Genomic DNA, 21441 nt, shown 5'->3' with positions numbered 1-21441 from the left:
TGCAAGGTTCCTATGTTACTTCAAATTAGTTGCTTATTTCAAGTCTCCATTTTTCAAAGTGTTTATAAAAAGTTGTAGCTTCAAACTTGCCTGGGTGCCTTGATATTTTTTTAAATTAGCAAAATACAAAGCAGGGCTTTGAGTCCACAGCATCTTCATGAGTTTCGACTGCCTGGCATCTTGCCTTGACAGTATCTAAGAAAGGAAGGAAACAAGCAAGAATTATTTCCTTGAATTTACAGATGATGAAGACATCAGTTCTGGGCCTACAAGTACTATATATTTCCTATGGTACCAAGTTATTTGCTTCAGTTACTTCATTTTCTTTTCTTCTGGTTAGTGTATGAGACATAGAAGTATGTCCATGCATGTGTACAGTGGAGGAAATAAATACAAATGGAAATACAGAGGTCAGGAAAGCCACCTGAAGAATTTTAGTAATGTCATTAGGTGCCAAAGGGGATAGAAAAGGCAGTATGTACAGGTTCCCGTTCTTGGACAAGTTCGGAGGCAATACTTCATGATGGAGAAGTTCTAAAACTGGTTTACTATTATTAACAAGTTGAAAGAGAGTTTCATTACTAAGGATTTGCTTGTTAAGGACTAAATTGAGGTAATATTTCTTCAGTCTTATTCCAGGAGAGTGTCACAAGGGTATTTGAATGAGTAGGCAAAACGTGTTAGACGGATTCCACTTGTAGTCTAATAATAGATAGCGTTATTCTGAGCAAAGGAAGAAACTACCTGTCAGTGGGTAACTTGGCATTAACATCGATGAACTAGGACAGTTTCTGGGGGGGTCTTCACAATTGTTTTCTGATATCATGGTCCCTCAACAGGCTAATCAAGAAAATAGTATCACCAAAGTTGTTGTTATAAGACAGAACTCCTGATTCCTGGTCCTAGTGTGTAGGGATGGTGAATTGTCACAGAAATCACTGGGTACAGTGTCTATCCTACAGAAGTGAGCTGACATTAGAGGCTCTGTCTGAAAACAATCAGATTGGACAAGATGGATTTCCATGAAGGAAATCTATAAAATAAGGAAACATATAGTCTTCTAACAATGCGCTTTCTACATAGAATCAAGAAGAGGTGATATGTACAAAAAGCCATGGTTAGTTTAAATATCCTTTAGAATTGAAGCATATTGAGTAAAATGGAATAAAGCCTGAAGTACTCCAAATTGCATTTGATACTAGGCTGTGAAGTAGTTCATATAAAACCAAAAGCAAACATGGACTGACACTGAACTGAATTAGCAGAAAGCCTCTAATTCTGTTCAGTAGATCACATTCCAGCACAACTCAGCCCACATATTAATAAGCATCAAATATGTGCCAAGCCCTCCTCTTAGTACTGAGTGTAGTTGTAGACAAAGGCCAAGCATCAACTCAGGAGCACAAAGACCGGTTATAGAATACTAAAACCACATTGTATATATTGGATGATGTTGAATAACATTAAAGAAAACAAAACAGGAAAGGGTAGTGGTGATATACTGGGTCTTTCTCTGCAGGTGTATGTACTGTTGTGTGTGTGTGTGTGTGTGTGTGTGTGTGTGTGTACTAGGACTTGGAGTTAGGGCCAGGGCACTCTCCCATAGCTTTGTCACTGAAGACTGATCCTCTACTGGTGGCACTTAAACCACAGTGCTACATCCAACTTCTTGGTACTTAATTGGAGCTAAGAGTCTCCTGGCCTTTCCCACCCATGCTACCTTTGAACTGTAGTCATCAGTTCCTCGCCTCATGAGTAGCTAGAATGACAAACAGGAGCCACTAGAACTGCTGTTTTATAAAGAGTGATGAGGAAGGTGAGGTGATTTGTTGTTGTTGTTGTTGTTGTTGTTGTATTTTGGTTGGTCGTGGGGCCTGAACTCTGGGCCTGGGCGCTGTCTCTCAGCTCTTCATCTCAAGGCTAGCGCTCTATCACTTGAACCACAGCACCACTTCTGGCTTTTTCTGCTTATGTGGTGCTGAGGAATCGAACCCAGAACCTCATACATGCAAGACAAGCGCTCTACCACTGAGCCACCTTCCCAGCCCCAGAAGGTGAGTTTTGAGCAAAAACTTGAGTAGGAAAAAAATGAGGAACTTTTTGAACATCCCAGCCTCTGCAGTACTTGGGAGGCCAGTGTTGCAGAAAGCCAGAAGAGGACAGCAGTGAGCTGGGCAGTGAGAGAGGTACACCTTCGTCACACCTGGGCAGCTTGCCGCTGCCAAAGGCAGGTGGATTTACACCACTGTGAAGGGTACAGGAACTGAAGAGTGAAAAGAAGCTGCATTCTCTGAGCCATGGAGGACATTGAGGTCCCTGGGAGAAGGTCCCAGGATCAGCTCACAGTTGGTGCATGCCCAAAGAAGAAAGGCCTCCAGCTGTGGAGGGTCAAATAGGAAGCTGAGACAAGTAAGTTGGGAAAGCTGTCAGGAGATACACAAATTCCATTGAGCATCAGCCCATTAGCCAAGGATCTGATGGGAGGCTCTCTCTATCACATTGCTGAAGTTTCCAGAACAGAAGACAGGGATATTTGATACTTTGTTCTCTTCCCTTCCTTTCATGGTGTTTTCTACATCTTATTACATCCTTGAGTGGAAAAGATAAGGAGCCACATGCAAATGACACCTGTTTCATTGTGTTTCAGCTATCTAGACTACTAGACCCTTTGAACTTTGACACCATTGCCCTCCTCCCACACTTCCTAATGTAGTTGTTTAAAAATTCAAAGGTAACTATGGAAAAGCCATTTTTCTCTTCGGACTGTATGTAACAAGCCTGGATTATTGTCATCATTCTTCACATCATATATGAAGATAAAGCAACCCAAATATTACCTAACCCCCTAATTCTTAGAATAAATCCAACAAACAGATAATACTGTACCTTTATGAGATTTGGATGTGTGAGTGGTAACTGATTGTTTTTGTTTTCTTTTGCATTTGCTCTCCTTTTCAGACATTCATGCTATTTTGGCATTTGTAGTTCACACGCCTTTTCTGTCATGAAGGTTTCTCTTCTGCTCAGTTACAACTTTAAGGATGTTATTCCTGTGTTCTCCAATGCTCCGGTAACTCGAATCAGGATCTGCACAAGGCAGCCCTGCCATAATCACTTTTGAGTTCAATAAGGAAAGAGATCTTTACAGGCAACTTTGTTCCTTTTTTCTTAAAGGGATTAAGAAGCTCAGCTCTTTAAATTCCTGCATATAACATTGACATTTCCAGGGTATGTTTGGACCAGGGAGTTCAAAGAGAAGGAGTAAAAAAGAAAAGCCAATATGACTTTGTTTTTTACCTTGCTGGAGGAGCTGTTTGTGCAAATCGCCTATAAGCTTATTGACCTGAATCTTTGACTCCTTGTTTTCTCTGGATTTGGCTGGAGTGGAGACACTGATGGAGCACTGATAGGGCTGATTGAACAGCCCCCAGCTTTGCTTGGCACCGACCTGCCTTCCCTTCTCAGCCACCTCCTCCTCCCTGCATATGACATGATTGTTCCTTGGAAAACTTTCTGTTTTCCTGGAGCCAGTCCTTCTTCTTCCCTTCTCTCCTCTCTTTTTAAATGTATTCTAAAAGTTTTAAGTTTTACTTAAGTTATCTAACAATGAAAAATGGAAAGGAGATTACACACACACACAGAGGCTCAAAGCCATCTCAGAAACGTTCACAATATAGTTTTTGTTTGGAATGAAACTCAACTTTGAAAGCCACCATTGGAGGAAAAATGAGAAGCTACTGGAATTGAACCCTGTTGTTAAAGGGAGTTAGCACTGTTGTGGTTTTATGGAATCAGAATGTGGACAAATTTTGCCTGTGACTGTTTCCTATTTTAAGGGACAGGTGAAAATTTGTCTACATACCTCATCTTGGATCACAAATATCTTATCATGAAAATTTCAAAAAAGTTAAAATGATTTGTGTTGCACACAATAGGAAGCTACTCAGCTTGCTATCATGTGCGTAAGTCTTACGTGATAATATGTGCTACTTTTTTGTTTATGGGAATCTCAATTACTTTTCCCTTTTAGTGAGTTGACCACCACCAGATTGCCTGCACAACCTGCACATCTTTTGTTTTTAAATAAATTAGAACTTGGCAAAGTCCATAATTTCCTAACTCTTTTATAATATCTGAAATAACCCCTTGTTGTAATTAAAAATATATATAATTTTATATCTCCACATCAGATGTGGAGAGATTTAGGTTTAGTTATATTCTTATTTTATATTAATGTCATTGTTAGAAATAAAATGAAAATTAATATGAAGCAGTAGTTTACCATTTAGGAACATTGTCATTGGTTTGATGTTTAAGAATGCTGCCAAGAAAAATGTCTTTTTTGTGTGTCTGGCAGTACTGGGGTTTGAACTCAGGGTCCTGCATTCTTGCTTGCCATGGACTTTTCTATCTCTGAACCATGCTCCTCTGATCTCAGCCTCATGAGTAGTTAAGATTAAAAATGTGAGGCATGCACTATGTTGAAAACAAACTTTACAACTTAGGGGGGATGAAGGAGGAGTTGGGGAGGTGGGGAGAGGGATAGAAGGAATAGTAGGGGAAAAGCAAAGGAGGAGGTAACAATGCTTGATAGGAAATGTACTCATTACTCATGTAACTGTAACCCCTCTGTACAGTATTTCTACAATAAAAAACATTAAAAAAATGGGAAATACTAGCACCTGGTTAGCAAGTACAGATTTTTACCTATAACGTTTATGGGTATTGTTTTCTCTACAACGTTGAAAGTCAGAAAAATAATGTGAATCTATTTAATATCCTGATACTTTGAATATATAGGAATCAAACCATCTGAGTACTAGCACTTAATCTAAAGATTAATTATTTAGTCATTATGTTTAGCTGAATTATTTAAAGAATACTTACTTAGAACCCCTGTTTTATTTCCACATTTTCTCAGTGAGATCTTGAGTTGAATAAAGAGCCCATGTCTCCTTAAGGAAATAGCTGTGATCAAACTGTAATGATTTAAGTAGCTATTTTAAAATAAGAGTGTTCATTTCAGTATTATTGCCTTAAATGTTTATTTGAATCAAATTTATGAAGATCTATACTTATGCTCATATATATGTACAAAGTCTTGATTTATTTTTCTACTTTTAATTATAAGTATGAACAGCATTAGGACTGCCTCAGTAGCTAATTTATTTTAATCAAATGGAATTAACTTGGTTGACAACCCTGCATCTGACTGTTGATCACATTAGGTCTTAAAATGTTAAGTTGTAGCAAAACATCTCTTGGAAATAGCTACATTTCTTCTACTTTTTTATCCTTAAGCATCACAAATGATTTAGAAACATTCTTTTGGTTCTGTGTTACCATTTTATACATTTAAACCAAATGAGATTTTCAAAGCTCTTTATCTTCTCATGTAAAATTTAAATTTACTTATTAGTATGTAAAATTCTCTCAAGGTTTTTGTTATGTGAGAAGCAACAGGCAGTATTAAGCATTTGCCCATCTATTACCTGGTGGGATAATCTTTATCTATCTCCTGAGGAATATGTGGAGGGAAATATAGGAAGATGTGGGATGATGAATTTAATTATAGTAGTCATGTCAGTCACTCCTTTGTTGTTTTTTAAAGGTCAGGTAAAAAAATAACTGAATTTGTTGCACCAATAAATACTGATAGAAAATGAGGATTGCTGTCTCAGCCTCTTTTTGTATTTGAGTGAGATTCCAAAGATTGGCAATGAGACTATGTAGCAATTATTAGAATTATAATATTGGTAATAACAACTTCTACTTCCACTTCCTACCTGCTCCTTCTCAGAAGCATCTTTTCAGACATCTTGCCCTACCTGCATGGTCTCTACCTAGTCAATTTATATCCTGTGATATTCTCACCTGTGATACCCAGAGGTTTCCTTGCTCCCAAAACTACTCTGAATATCAGATTAAAATTAGGATTACTGTTGTTTAACTGAAATAGAGAAATAGTTTTTGCTACTGTCCATCACATGTCAATTACTGCACATTTTTCTTTTAAAAAAATCTGTCTTTTGGGATATGACTCAACTTTTAAAGCACTGAACTTGGCTGGATGTTGGTGGCTCAAGCCTATAATACTAACTACTCAGGAGTCAGATCTGAGGATTGCAGTTCAAAGTCAGCCATGAGACTCTTACCTCCAATTAATCACAGAAAAAGCTGGAAGTGGTGCTGTAGCTCAAATGGTAATGGTAAAGTACTAGTCTTGCACAAAAGTTAGAGCTTAGGGACAGCGCTAGGCACAGAGATCAAAGCCCAGGATTGGCAGATAATAAAATAAAAAATTAAATCACTTGGTTTGTAAGCAAAAGGTGCAAGTGTAATGCACAGTACTATCAAAATACTTATTTTTAAAAAAGGAAGAAAAGGAAATTTGTATTAAGAGTGTCAGTAACAACCAGTGCAGTACTGTATTCAGTTGGCATTTTGCCTGTTGCAAAGTGTATAATGATATTGCCTTCAATAGGCTACAGTTCTTATAGCCTGTTGGTTATGATGTTGTTCTCAGGTAATTCAAGAGTAAAACACACCAAAATGTGTGCACTTGGACAAAAGCCGGTAATAGAAGGCAGGAATGTTTATAAATCCTTTGCAACTATTTGGATAGGAATTTCAGCCCTGTAGAAATGTTTGCGAAGTGAACTTTTTAAAACACTTTGACCTTAACACAAAATAAGACTAAATTAAACGGGGAGAAAGGAAGGAAGGAAGAGGGGAAGAGGGCATTGTTTGTGGGGAAAGCTCTGGGCACTGTGAAAACTTTTCACTTTTCTGAAGGAAATGAAGTACAGCAGATGGTAAGAGTGGAAGGGAGATAAACATAGGAACTGGAAAAGTAAGCAATACATTCTAACAGGTTCCCTATCAAAGATCTGGAGAAGTGGAAAGATTAGACAAGAAACTGTTCTGAAACGTGACAGTGGCTGTATCTTACCAAGTCTTACTCACATAGCAGAGCTGAAAGTGCATGCAATTGCTCAGACTGTATATATTTCTGATAGTGAGAAAGGAAGGTCTCTTCAAGGATTAAAGTCATAGATTTATCAAGGCAAAAATCTATAGCTAAGATATATAAAATGGCTGCCCCTCTACCTGTTGAATAATGAGATTTGATGGAATTTCTATTGTTGTGATGGAATTTGTATTGCGGTCCTGGATAAACTTGTATTTTTGCAATATAAATTACATCCTTAGCCACTTAACCAATACTGAAAACTAGTTTATGCTTCTGTAAGCCTGGATATATGCAAATGACCCAGTGTGACTGTATATATTCAAATGTAGAAAGAAGACTATATAAAGAATATTCCCATTTCTTGGGCTGGGAAGGAGGCTCAGTGGTTGATCACTTGCCTTGCATGCATGAGGCCCTGGGTTCGATTCCTCAGCACCACATAAGCAAAAGAAAAAAGAAAAAGAATAAAGCAGGAAGTGGCGCTGTGGCTCAATTGGTAGAGCGCTAGCCTTGAGCTGAAGAGCTGAGGGACAGCGCCCAGGCCCAGAGTTCAGGCCCCACGACCGGATCCAAAAAAAAAAAAAATTCCCATTTCTTAAATGTAGGAAGGTTAAGTTTTGATTGACTAAGGGAGCAGTGTACTCTATTGATAATGTATAGCTATCCAGTATGGAATTCTTCACCTTCCTCATTTAACCCTTGTCCTTCACAGATTCTGTCCCAGTAGCTGTCTACTACAAATGCCAAAAAATGTCATGCTTAAGAAGGCACAACAATTCTACAAAACCCTTGGCGGGGGGAGACAAAAATGCTTACATCCTAAGGAAAACTCCCTTTAGGAAAGAATGTTGTTGTTGTTGTTTTACAATACTGTGTGGGAAATTCAAGGTGACGGTAAAATCATATCAGATTATAATAAAAGGAATGTATTTTGACAGGTGCTGGTGGCTCACATGTGTAATCTTAGCTACTTGCTACTCCAGAAGCTGAGACCTAGAGGGTCATGATTCAAGACTAGCAGAAAAGTTCATTACATTCCATTTCCAGTTAGCCAACAATAAGAACGAGGGATTGAGTAGTAGTTCAAATGGTAGAGCACCAGCCTAAAAGTGTGAGGCCCTAAATTCAAATTCTAATTCATAATATAAAATGATATGAATAATGAATATATTTTGAAATTTTATGTATGCATAATATGTTATAGTCATGCTTAATACTGGCAAAGAAATACTGACCATTACATTTTAGTTAATTTCACAATTAATGATTTTTGTTTAGTCAGACAATAGACCCAGGGAAGTTCAAAATAACTTTGAACAACCTGAAACTTAAATAATTCCAGTAAAATCTGTGTGTGTGTGTGTGTGTGTGTGTGTGTGTGTGCTAGTAATGGGTTTGAACTCAGGACCTGGGAACTGCCCCTTAGCTATTTTCTGCTCAAGGCTGACACTCTACCACTTGAGTCCCAGTTCTACTTCTGGCTCTTTGGTGATTAACTGGAGAAGTTTCACAGACTTTACTAGGCTATCCTCAGGGCTCAGCCTCCTGAATAGTGAGTATCACAGGCCTGAGCCACCAGCACTGGACACAAATAAATTTCTGACACTGCTTCAGAATGCTGGGACTGGTTTGACAGTGTCCAAACACTCACAAATTTTTATTGAAGCAGAAAAGCAGATATGTAACCTTTACTTCATTTTCTATTCAGAGGTAGGTTTTCTATGAGGATAATGAAGCTTGAGCTTTAGGAGGCCTACATACTTCCTTCTAAGACCTTGCACCTAATTTTGTAGTTAGAACTTTGTGCCCCTCCTAATGAGTACCTCCCAATTTGCATAAGCATCAGGCCCCACAGAGCCCATCAGTCTAGGTTACTAAAGGCTGTAACTAGAAGTGAACTCATACAGGACACCAGTGATCAAGAAGGTTCTCCTTGAGTTCAGCTTCGTAATTTGTTGGCAAGCCTTCAATAAGGTACCTAGAATGTTTTTGTACTTATATTCAAGATCTAGATTCTAAATCTATCATTATTATAGGCTATATTGCCTAGCTTAAAGAAACCACAGATATACACACAAAGCCTGATTTTTCTAAGTGATGTGTTAAAAAAAAAAAACCGAATCATAGATGAGAAGAAATTCTCTATGTTTTTTGAAAATTTGGAAGATGATGTGAGTACTACCTATGTGTTTATGGCATTTTCTAGAAGCCAAAGACTTTTTGCTGACATTAGTGCTATGGTCTTGCAATGAAAAGAGCCCAAATGGATCTTTTGATAACACATTTGGGACTATTGTCAGAGCTAGAAGCTAGATGTGAGACTAAGGGTGAGGCTGCTGTGACCAAGGATTTTTTTCCCCCTTCACAGATAGGGAAACTCTATTAGGATTAGGTTTAGCTGGAAGTCTAGTTCTCTGGAATTACCCACAGAACTGCTCATCTTCCATCCCCATTATTTAGAACTCAGTCATTTGGAGTGGCCTACCTTACATGATGAGAGGCCAGAAAATTTGTTTTTTATAATCAGATGGCCATACACCCAATGCTATCAGTATGGAGAGTTTTAAGCTTATGTAAAATGTGTAGTTTTTATTTGTTTTGCTTGATTATTGGAAGAATTTAATGACCCAAGGCAGAGGTACCATCAATACATTCAAATATTCATGTTTTCCTCCAGTGCAATAAATATTTATTGAGCACCTATTAATTCAGATACAATGAGAAATTCTGTGACGACAATGGTGAGTGCCCAGAGGGACGGTCCTGGCTGTCCTTGAAGTTACATTATGGGAGGGAAGGCAGTCATAAGTAAAGTCATGGTAAAGGATGGGTTGACCCAGTGAGGAAGATCAGAGGAAGGTAAGTGGCACTTGAAATCAAATACCGAGTAGACATTAACTAGATGAAAAGAAAGAAGCACATGTGGGTAACAAAGGCTTAAGAGAGATATAAAGACAACAACAGTATGATTTCTGAGGTGTCCTTGGAAAGACAGCCAAGAGTCAGTGGGAAAAGAAACAAAATGGTCATAAAGCTAAGACAGGGAAATAAATGTTTTGAAAGCAGAAGCATTGAATGCAAATCTCAGCCTTCCACAAACCATAATATACAGAGAAACCAACAGACTAAGTTATAAATGATTACACTCGTTAATAATAGATAGACATTGCAAATAAGTGAGCTTTCAGAGTCATTCACCCCTATAGTGTTGGAACTAGTGATATATAAAGGGCATGAAGACATTGGATTAGGTCTGCTAATTCCCCTCCCTAAAAGTTCCAATGTTCCATTGGGTACATCACAACCTTAGTGTTTTAAGCATGTGGCTTCAGTAAAATCCTATTTATACATGAGTATTGTGTTATAATGAAACCCTGTGGTGATAAACAATTGCTTATGAATTATATTCATTGATTCTCAGAAAGAGGTAGACCCTCTGGAATGAATCATTTTGTTAAAAAGCAAAGAATAGGGAATGAGAACATATAAGATTTCATCACTTTTCCAAACTACTACAATCTTTCCATGTTGATTGGGTTGTGCTGTTGTGGATACAGATTCAGATATTGTAAGGTTTATCTCTGCTTTTTTTTTTAAATCTGTCATGGGGCTTGAACTCTGGATCTGGGAGCTGTCTCTGAGCTCCTCAACTCAAGGATAGCGCTCTGGCACTTTGAGCCACATTGCAACTTCTGGTTTTCTGGAGATGAGAGTCTCATGGACTCTCCTGCCCAGGCAGGCTTAGAAAGGCAATCCTCACATCTCAGTTTCCTGAGTAATTAAAATTACAGGTGTGAGCCACCAGTGCCCAGCTGTCTTTGCATTTTGTTTTTGGTGGCAATGATGATTTTGCCAACTAAATAATGAGTTTAAAATGTGAAGACAGAGATCAGCAAACTTTAGGAATGGTGATAACTTTATGACAGTGAATGGGTCAATTATTGTTAAATCAGTGAATGGGTCAATTGTTGTTAGATTATCCTCTTTTATAGACTTTCAGGAGTTAGTGTATCTCTTCTTTGCAATAAGAAATATCTTAATTATATAGACCTCTTGGATGGAATATTGGTGCAGTGAAGTTTTTCTTTGGGTGAGGAAAGAGGAAAGGATGGTAAGAAAAATAGAAAGTCGGGTGCTGGTGGCTCATGCCTGTAATCCTAGCTACTCAGGAGACTGAGATCTGAGGATCACAGTTCAAAGCCAGCCAGGCAGGAAAGTACTTGAGACTCTCATGTCCAATAAAAACCACTAGAAAACTGGACGCAGTGCTGTGACTCAAGTGGTAGAGCTCTAGCCTTGAGCTTGAAGAACTCAGGGACAGCGCCCAGACCCAGAGTTCAAGCCCTACAACCGACCAAAAAAAATAGAACTTTAATATATTAATTTCAAAATACATTTTTCTGATGTATGTGTCAGTACAAGATTTTGAACTCATTTAGCTTTTTCATTCAAGGCTGATATACCATTTGAGTCATACCTCCACTTCCACTTTTTTGGTGGTTAATGAGAGCAAAGTGTCTCATGGATTTTTTCTGCCTGGGATGGTTTTGAATTGAGATTCTTAAATCTCAGTCTTCTGATAGCTAATATTACTGATGTGAGCCATTACAAGCTAGCTTAAAAATACCTTTTAAATTAAATTTCTCTTCTTCTCTACTTGTTTAAACATTTGGCTATTTAAGGTGCTCATTGAGAGAAATAATGAGGACTAAGAATTATCGATTGATATACTACAGAGAGACTGGCTCAGTTTATCTCATGTGGAAATTTCACTTACATTTGAGATGTTCAGTGAACTTGAACTTTGAGGAAAACACCTTTTCTACCTACCTGGAAGATGATGTTGACAGCAGGAATAAATGCTCAACATTCTAGAAAGACTTTATACATTGTTATTTTTCCCTCTTAAGTTACCAATACTTCAACTGTGATTTTCACATGATATCATTGCTATAAATATTAACATTTTCAATAATGTTCCATTAACAGATATAATAAGCTACTGTAGATAATACTAGTTTCACACTGACTGCAGAAATTTAGTTTCAACTCAGAACAACAGATTTAAACCTGCATTCTGTTATGAATCTATCAGAATTTTCCTTCTTCTGTCTAAAAATCATAATCAAATAAATGTAATCTTAGTCTTTTTTATCTAGGGTCTGAAAAAGGTCTGTTATCAAAATAATAATGCTAAATGGAGTAATTCAAGTTAGGTTATAGGGATATCATAAATTATTAAAAATGGCATTCTGCATATAACTATCTAGAACATGGCAGTATTCTTCATTTATTAGATATATGTACTAAATCAAAGCAAGTTAGACATGGTAATGTGGATTGATAATAAAATAAGCCTATTCTTTTCAATCAAATTGAATGTTTAGATTTTCTTTTAAGTATTGCTATAAAGGAGTAATACTTGCATATTTTTATTTTTGTTTCTGGATAAACGCACAGCTTAGTGTTTCATAGTCAATCTCCTATGATGTTTCTCTTAAATAATCTTAACTAAACAATTCTTGTCAGCCAATACCATGGTGAGGCTGCTAGACAAAGGAAACACAAACTGAGTCTTAAACTTTAACATTCTCGTCCTTCAAGAGGAGCTATAGTTTTCTGTTTTTGACTGCTACAGTCCTTTAACCAAAGCTATCTTGTCTGATGATAAAACCATAAGTGTATGAAGCTCACACATTTTTCATCTCTTTTATGACCTTATCTCTCACGAGCGGCTTCTGTGAAAGTATCCTAACTATAGAAGGCACCTGGAAAACATATGTGATATCTATTCTCTGATAAGCAGTAGTGAACAAGAAAGTAGATCTGTCACTTCTGAACTGTTCTTTGTTAAAAAAAAATACTTTGATGATTTGGCTGATTGCAAAATACATTATAGGGATGCCTAACAGCTCCAGTAACACTCCTAGTCAAGAAAGTTCAATAGTTACATTGTACAAGCTTTTCTATAAGAGGTTAATATTGATAGGGACTACATGGATTAAAAGAGCAGGGTTGAGAAAGGCTGCTTGCTTGCATGACTGCTTTCAAACACTGCTGCTGTTTTGTTCTGAGAAAGTGTCTATCTCAGAATGTGGCAAGGTTTTTATTTCTACAAGACTCTTTAATTTTCAGTGAAAAAGGGTATTTGTTTGCATTTAAAAAATTATTTTGGCTTGGCAATGAGAACTACTGTCTTTATAATATCTAATACGGTATTTAAAGTTGCCATTTCGTGCGGTTCAAAGGCTATATTCTAGTGCATTCCTCAAGTCATTTATGCCATGCATTATATTGTTCAATAACACTTTCAATTTCCTCTGGTGGGGCTCTCATTGATTCTGAAAACCCAAGTAAGAAAATAGAAGGGCCCACAAAATACTTAGGATAGCTTTTAAAAATACAACAAAGGAGCTTAATCTTGCAGTGGAAAACCATTAACTCCATAGCCATAAAATTTAAAAATATTATAGATTTTTCATCCTGCTCCATATTTATTCTCTCATCATTTTATGAATTCGTTTTCAGATATGTAGTTATCCCATTAAATATGTTTGTGCTTTGCTGAAAACACATGGAAATTTCTATTTAAAAGAATGTGCAGAATGAATTTAGAAAGCGAATGAAGGAAAGTCAGATGCATCCCTTATTCTTTTTGTTATTTTCTTTTGGCACCTTTTTTTCCTCACTCTGGTTTTCCTACCAATAAAGGTTTTGAGAAACAATATCATAACAAACTTTTCACTAGTATCTTGGCTATTAACCTATTTGTTCCATTATCCTAAAACACTGTGTTGTGTAGATTTCAAATGTAGGAGAATTAAAAATTGAAGTAAAAAGAAATAACAGTTAATGAAATTAATTTCATTCCATTTAAGAAGCTAGAATCAGGTTAATATCAAAATAAAATTCTATTTATAAATGTTCTATAAAAATAAATATATTGAAATGAAAAGGCAAGCCTGTACTATAAAGGAAAAGTAATGTTTCTAAAGAATACTTCAAAGATTTCGTATTTGATTAAATTATTTTTAATCATTTTATTTTTCATTAGTAAAAAGATTAAAAATGAATTAGGTGAAAACATTACCATAAAAATGAGAACTAGTTTCCTGAGATAAAGTTAGATGAAATGTCCAAAAGTTGAAATATGTGACATATTTTAGTTATTAAATAGAAATAATGTGCTGAAAGCAATTTATTAGCAAATGAGATGCTATTGCAATGGATTATGCTAAAAAAAAGAATGAGACTAAAATCCAATTTTCTGTCTGGTCAGTGAACAATGGTTATTGATTAAGCACCTACCTCTGTGTAGTTGATTTTAAGTGCAGAGTAAAACTTAGAAACTGATGCTTATAAATGTTGTCTATGAAACCTTCCATCTTAATATATAAGAATAATGAAGAACTAGAGATCCTGGTGACAAGGAACAAGGAGCTCTCAGGTCACATCTGGCTCTCGTTGTTGCTTGCCATGTGGTAGACACGTAAATTCTCAATTTTGTCTTTAGTATTGGGGATCAAACCAGGGTCCACAGGAACTGTACTACCCAGCGATTCCCCCTGCTCCGAGTGTAATTTTCTGATAGAGTAGAAACATGGCTGTACACTCACAATAATATGGGATCACACATTGTCTACAACATTTTCTATCAGTGCACCTAAGCATCCTTCCATATATCCATGCCCCATTTTAATTTTATGAAATACAAGAATGCTAGTACATGGCAAAGATGTTGATGGGCTATCCGAAAAGGATTTAAAAATATACTGAGGATGAGTAGAGCTAAAGATATGATATCATTTTCTCTTAATTTGTGTATTTTTTGTTTACTTGGGGCAAGTTACACCATGCATGATATGCCCTTAGTCCTATATGCTTTAAAAATAAATTTATATATAGTTTTTAGTAAAAATACTGTACAGAGGGGTTACAGTTACATGAGTAAGGTAATAAGTACCTCCTCCTTTGTTTTTCCCCTATCATCCCTTCCCTCCCCTCCTCTCCAGCTCCTCCCTTTCCCTCTCCACTGAAGTTGAAAAGTTCGTTTTCAAAATGTGATATATATATATATATATATATATATATATATATATATACATATATAGTGGAATTTTATGCCTCCATCAGAAAGAATGGCACTGTCCCATTTGTTAGGAAGTGGAAAGACTTGGAAAAAATTATATTAAGTGAAGTAAGCCAGGCCCAAAGAAACATAGATCCCATGGTTTCCCTTATTTGCAATAACTAGTACATGTGTAGGACAAGTAGAAAAGGTCAAAAGCTATATACATATGACCATATAAGATGATGTTAAGCAAAATGAACCCCAAGATAGGAACACAAATATTTTTTTCTTTCTTGCTATTGTTTCTAATGTATTTATAATGTACCATGTGATGTTTTTTGTTTCTTTGTATGTTCCTCCCCCACTGTTCTCACTGTATTTGATATCAGTGCCCTGCATCTTGAATATACACTTATATAATTGGGGGAGGAGAAAGGAAAAAACAAAATGCTTAAATAGGGATACAGGTTGACCCATTGTAACAATGAGATGTACAAGACACTACGTTGAAAATGAACTTTACAACTTTGGCAGGGGGGTGGGAGGTTAGTTGTGGACATGGGAGGGAAGGGACATGGGGGGAAACAAAGGAGGAGGCAACAATGCTCAATAGGAAATGTACTCATTACCTTGCTCATGTAACTGTAACCCTTCTGTACAGTAATTTTACAATAAAAAAAGTTGATTTTCAACATAGTGTCTTGTACATCTCATTTCTGGTCAACCTGTATCCTTATTTCTGTTATTTCCCTTCCCCTCAGGGCACTGGAATCAAATACAGTGAAAACAAGCTCAAAGAAACATAGGTCCCATGTTTTCCCTTATCTGCAATAACTAGGACATGTCTAGGACAAGCAGAAAAGGTCAAAATTATATACATATGACCATATAAGATGATGCTAAGAAAAATGAACCCCAAGATAGGGTTACAAGTGGTTTTAGCTTTCTTGCTGTTGCTTTTAATATATTTATAATGTACTATGTGATCTTTTGTTTCTTTTGTATGTTCTTCCTATATGCTTTTGCAAATTTGTTTTTCAAACAGGATCTCACACTGATTTTTGCCTGGGTCTAATTCTAATTTTGTATCTCTGCCTCCTGAGTAGCTGGGATTTTAGGCAGGCAACACTGTGCCTATTTTTAAACTGAACAGAAAAATTATTTCTAATTATGGAGCTTCTAGACAATAAACCTACAGAATTTAGTTATTATAGAGCGAATAAAAGAAGACTCAAAGACCAGTAATCTCACAAGTGTTTTCATAGAAACATAAGTATATGCTGATCACTGTATTTATGGCACAGTAAGTAGTTCAGTCCCTGCTCTTAAATATCACTAGTGCCTCCCATTGCCTCCACATGAAAGTAGAAATCCAAAGTTAATTATCTAGGCTGTCCAGGCTTGCTTTAAGCTTCTAGTTTCTGACCTTCTACGTTGAGTGTCTGACTTGCTGCCCCTCTGTTGTTCACATATATAGTACCTATTTCCTCAATGAAGAATACATGGCCCTTACTTTAACAGAAAAAGTGTTTCTGATTTATATATTTTTAACTATGTCTCCAAAAATAATAAATTGAATTTTGCATGGCATCATGTTTCCAACAATTAAATAGCAAAAAATAGGAAAGTTTTACCCCTTTTGTTTGAAATGAAAAATGGTTCAGTTTATGCCTGAGTATAAATTTTAATCTGCATAGCACATAGTAGGATCACATGATGGAGAAATCCATTTCATGGCTGCAAGGTGAAGAGAGGACAAGGAAAAGTCTGGGCTGCTATCTTTCCTTTGAGGACATGCCTCTGATGAGCGGAAGGCTTCCCATGGGTACTACTTCCTAAAGGTTCTACTTCCCACCATCATCATACATCTCTGGGGAAACTTATCCAAACCATAATATGGTATCTCTGAGGCCGTGAAAGAGTTACTGATGCTATCTGTCTACTAATTTCCTAAACATCACATTGGTCTAACCTGGATTAGATGGTCTCTGAACTTCCTACTGGTGCTTATATCTCTGTGATTCAAGATTCATAAAGAAAGACATCCTTGAAAAGAATGGATGCTGCTGAGTAGCTATATGTTACATTCTCTGTGTTTCAGGGTATAAGCACCCAGAATGAAATGCCACTCTGTCTGTAGGAATGCAACCCAGTGATCACTAGAATTCAGTGTCATTCTAGTCCTTATGAAAGATAAAGCTTTGGAAAGTCCAATACATACTTGTATTGGGTCAGCTATACTTGATAATAGTCAAGATGTTAAGGTAGTATACTGATATTTAATGTAACAATGTTGAACAATGATGAGAGAGTTTTCAATTTCTTGTGTTTTTGTGAAGACCTCTCCACGTATCATGACTTAACTACTTCTCTTAGTTCTTGCTTATTGATATTGTAGTAGAAGGCTATGAATGAGACAAACAATTAGGAATCCAAAAATATAGCGGGTAGATTGATAAAATTACCTGTATTTTCGTTGAGCCTATTGTTATGACCATCTTCTATTTTTAGCTTATGATATTGGTTTCTCACTTATAGCAATAATTTTTTTAGTTTTTCAAATTATTTTTATTTTTTAATACTCTATCTGTCGTAGAAATAACACCAAGTTCAAGGCATAAATCTGGGGGAAATAATATTCAACTCAAAAGAGAAATATATCTATGATATTTAATTTTTATTTTGTAATATGTTATCCCTGTATAAAAACCATAATTCAGAATTTAATGAAGCTGGATGCCAGTGATTAACGCCTTTATTTCTAGCCATTCTTAAGGTTAAGATCTGAGGATTGTGGTTTGAAGCCAGCCTGGACAGGAAGGTTTGTGAGACTTTTATCTCCAATGACCCACCAAAGAGGCGGAAGTAGAGCTGCTGGTCAGGTGTAAGAGTGACATCTTTGAGTGAAAAATCCATGGGACAGCACTCAGGGTCCGAATTCAAGCTTCAGTATTGGCACACACACACACACACACACACACACACACACACAAGCACACAACAGTGAAATAAATGAGTTTTCTGTATTCAAAATACTAGAAAAATTGAACATATCTGTTTTATTTTCTTCATTTCTATAATGACTCGAAATGAAAATTTATTCTTTATTGCCTATAGTATTGATGGACTGATAACTAATGATGGTCAATTGGTAATGAATATTGGTTTGTTTATTGTTAAAACACAAAAGATATGAAAATGATTAGTCACAGACATTTGCTGTGATAGTGAAAATAAATGAAACAAATCTCTAACACTTTCTAACAGATGTCCTTGTACAAGGATTTGAAAGACTGTGATCATTTGTCCTTCTCTCCATTGGTATTTTTTCAGGTGATGATGAAGGAATTCAGGAAACAGCAGAATCAGATGGGGACACACAGTCAGAGAAACCCGGGCAACCTGGAGTTGAGACAGATGATTGGGATGGACCAGGTAGGACAAAAAATAATGTTTAACCAGCTTTTGCTTTTATCAAGAATTTATATGTTTTATCATTAAAGTTTAGTTAGCTTGTAAAATGCTTACAGTCTCTTACTTTTGATTTTTAACCCTTTTTTGTATACTTATTGCATGAAAATGTTAATAAATATTATTTAAACATTTTATTCTATTCATTTACTGTTTTTTTTTTTGGTTGGTCATGGGGCTTGAATGGGGCCTAGTCTGTGTCTCAGAGTCTTTTTGATCCAGGCTAGTGCTCTACCACTTCTGGTTTTCTGGGGATAAATTGGAGATAAGAGTCTCATGCCCTGGCTGGCTTTGTACCTAGATCCTCAGATCTCAGTCTCTTGAGTAGCTAGAATTACACAATATGAGTCACCAATGTCCAACAAGATTATAATTTTTGATTAAGTAAAAATTTTAAAACCCACTGTCATTTTATTTTTAAAAAATCGTGTCATTTTTTTCCTCTCATACTTATAAAAATAGTCATCTCTGTTTGTTCTTTCAACAGAGAATCTTTAAGCTTGACCCAAATTTAAATTGAACACAATTTGAAAGCTAACAAATTAGAAGCAGCAATATTTTGAAGAACCCTCATTTACAGTTTAATATTATAAGTCAGAGATTGAACCTCAACTTGTATTTATAAATTTAGAAAGGATCAAAGATGCCTCTGTCTTGATTCAGGGTTTAGGTAATATTTTCATTTCTGAATGAAATGAAATTTTCATTTAAAGATTCTGACATTCAATTATTTTCTCAAAAACTTAAAAATTAATAAAAAATACAAATATAATTTTATATAGCTATGTGATGTAGGAATTTACCTATTTGTTGATAAGTAATTTATATTAGATAATATATGGATACATTCAAACCATTATGTCTGGGTTTATGGATGTAAGTTGAGTTTTGCAGTAGTTTTAGTTCTAATTTCCAAAGCAGTAACATTTTTCATTAAGAAAAATCCCTGTATTTCCATCACATTTTCACCCTTGCGTGACTTTGCAAATTGCTGTCTGCTGTGCATGAAGAAGAGAAGAACTCCAGGGGTAATTTTCTGAAACCAGCAGCTGGAAAATATAATGCAAACAAAAATGAAGACACACTATATCTGATGGTTATGATGTCATTTCTAATGTTATTCATGATACACACAAATGTTTGCATTCCTCACACTATAGCATAATGCTATACAAGATTTTGGACCCAATTGTATTAAATTTATAATACCATAATACCACATTTTAAGAGCTTGAAATAAAATGCATACTTCTGGCATTTTCACCATATTGCATAATGGTTCTGACTTTGCAATGTAGTGAAGAAGTCCCTTCATTTTTTTTTAAATGGTAAAAACAAAAAACAAAACAACAATCTTTGACAAAAAAACAATACTGTCTTTTAAGATGAGAATTTTTTTCAATTGTCAGTTTAACATGCATTTGACTTAATTTTATTTGATAAGTTTGGTTCCAAAATTATATTCTGTTCTGTGTTATATGTGCTTATATCAACACTTGATAGGGAAATTCTAAGTCTCTTGTATATTGTAAAATTGATAATATATTTAGGTATGTAGAAAAATAATTTAATTTTTAAAGCTCCTGAATTAATGAGGTCATTTCAAAACAAAAGTACTTCTCTTGAGCATTTATCACTATTCACGGTAGGATGTTCATTAATTTCTTTCAATCAGAAGAGTCTGAGAAAGTATGAAGATATTTTTGTTGCTGCATAAAAAGTAATTGTTTTGATACTGCTACCCAAAGTTTTGTATTCACAAAATAACATTGCTACTCTCTTCCATATTAAACAATAAAACTTGTCCCTCTTTTGTTAACTAGTAGAAATGATTCCAAGGGCCTAGGACCAAATTTTATATATGCCACACCCTATCTGGACAATTGCTTCAATTCTCAGTGCCTCTATCTATCTGCATTTGGAAAAAATCCAAAAAATAATGTAGCCAACTTTAACAAAACTAAATGAGATCACACTCATCAAATGCTAAGTATTATTGTTGAGTCTTGAAGGAAAACATTTAAATATTCTCCAGTGGTTAATGCTCACTCAATCTAACTACAAACGATTGGTTAAGAGCTAGATGTGATTTCAAGGTCTCGTTTTAAAGCCTTCCTACCTAATCCTGACAGTCAGCCTAAGAGTGGTAATTTTCTTTGAAACCTATTAGCATTAACGAATGAGAAAAAGCACTTGAAGAATTTCAAGTATGGGACTGACATCATTTAAGGTGTATTGGGATTTCTCTTATTTTTGGAGAGTTTAATTGACATGGTTCCCCAACCTTTCTTGATGGTTTAGTTCAATAATGAATCAACTTCTGTCTGAAGGGTTCTGTTTCTAACCAAATGCAAATTCTTCAGTGTAAAAATATTTTCCCTTAGCCAGGCACTGGTGGCTCATGCCTGTCATCCTAACTACTCAGAATGTTGAGATATGAGGATCACAGTTCAGAGCCAATCTGGGAAGGAAAAACCATGAGAATCTTATCTGCAATGAACCGCCAGAAAACTGCAAGTGATGTTGTAGCTCAAAGTAGTAGAGTGCTAGCCTTGAGCAAAAAGGGCTCAGAGACAGTGCCTAGGCTGGGTTCAAGCCCTAAGACCGACAAAAAAAAAATGTTGTAATGTCTGTAATTCAGTTAAAAGTGTTTGCAGACACAACAATTACTCATTTCTTTGTTAATTACTCATTTCTTTGAGCATAAATTATTAGAAAAGGTTTTCTCGTGGTTGTAAATGTTTGTATAATGAAATTCTTCAATGCTTGTAACTCTTAAACATGTTTTAAGTAACTAGAATCTTTTAGAGCTAAAATGGAAAGCTAGACAAACACTAAACTAGCAAGGTTCAAGTCAAAAACGAAGTCTTTACCTAACCATTATTTCAGTATTTTACATATCAAATTTTAAATTCCCTTGCTCTTC

At 35.8% G+C, this 21441-nt stretch overlaps 1 protein-coding gene across 2 annotated transcripts in view; it reads left to right on the top strand.

Annotated features, from left to right (window-relative positions):
* The window catches only part of Zfpm2 (zinc finger protein, FOG family member 2), a 447501-nt gene that overhangs the window by 110282 nt on the left and 315778 nt on the right, over nucleotides 1-21441 (top strand). For both annotated transcript variants that reach the window (XM_013012481.1, XM_013012482.1), the window contains exon 3: nucleotides 18378-18479. In XM_013012481.1, coding sequence (XP_012867935.1) covers nucleotides 18378-18479 — 102 coding nt within the window. The remainder of the gene's footprint in view (nucleotides 1-18377; nucleotides 18480-21441) is intronic.

Source organism: Dipodomys ordii, unplaced genomic scaffold (assembly GCF_000151885.1).
Source record: "Dipodomys ordii isolate 6190 unplaced genomic scaffold, Dord_2.0 Scaffold17, whole genome shotgun sequence".
Taxonomy (NCBI): domain Eukaryota; kingdom Metazoa; phylum Chordata; class Mammalia; order Rodentia; family Heteromyidae; genus Dipodomys; species Dipodomys ordii.
The sequence above is the reverse complement of the archived record's forward strand: the minus strand, read 5'-3'. Positions and strand labels throughout refer to the sequence as shown.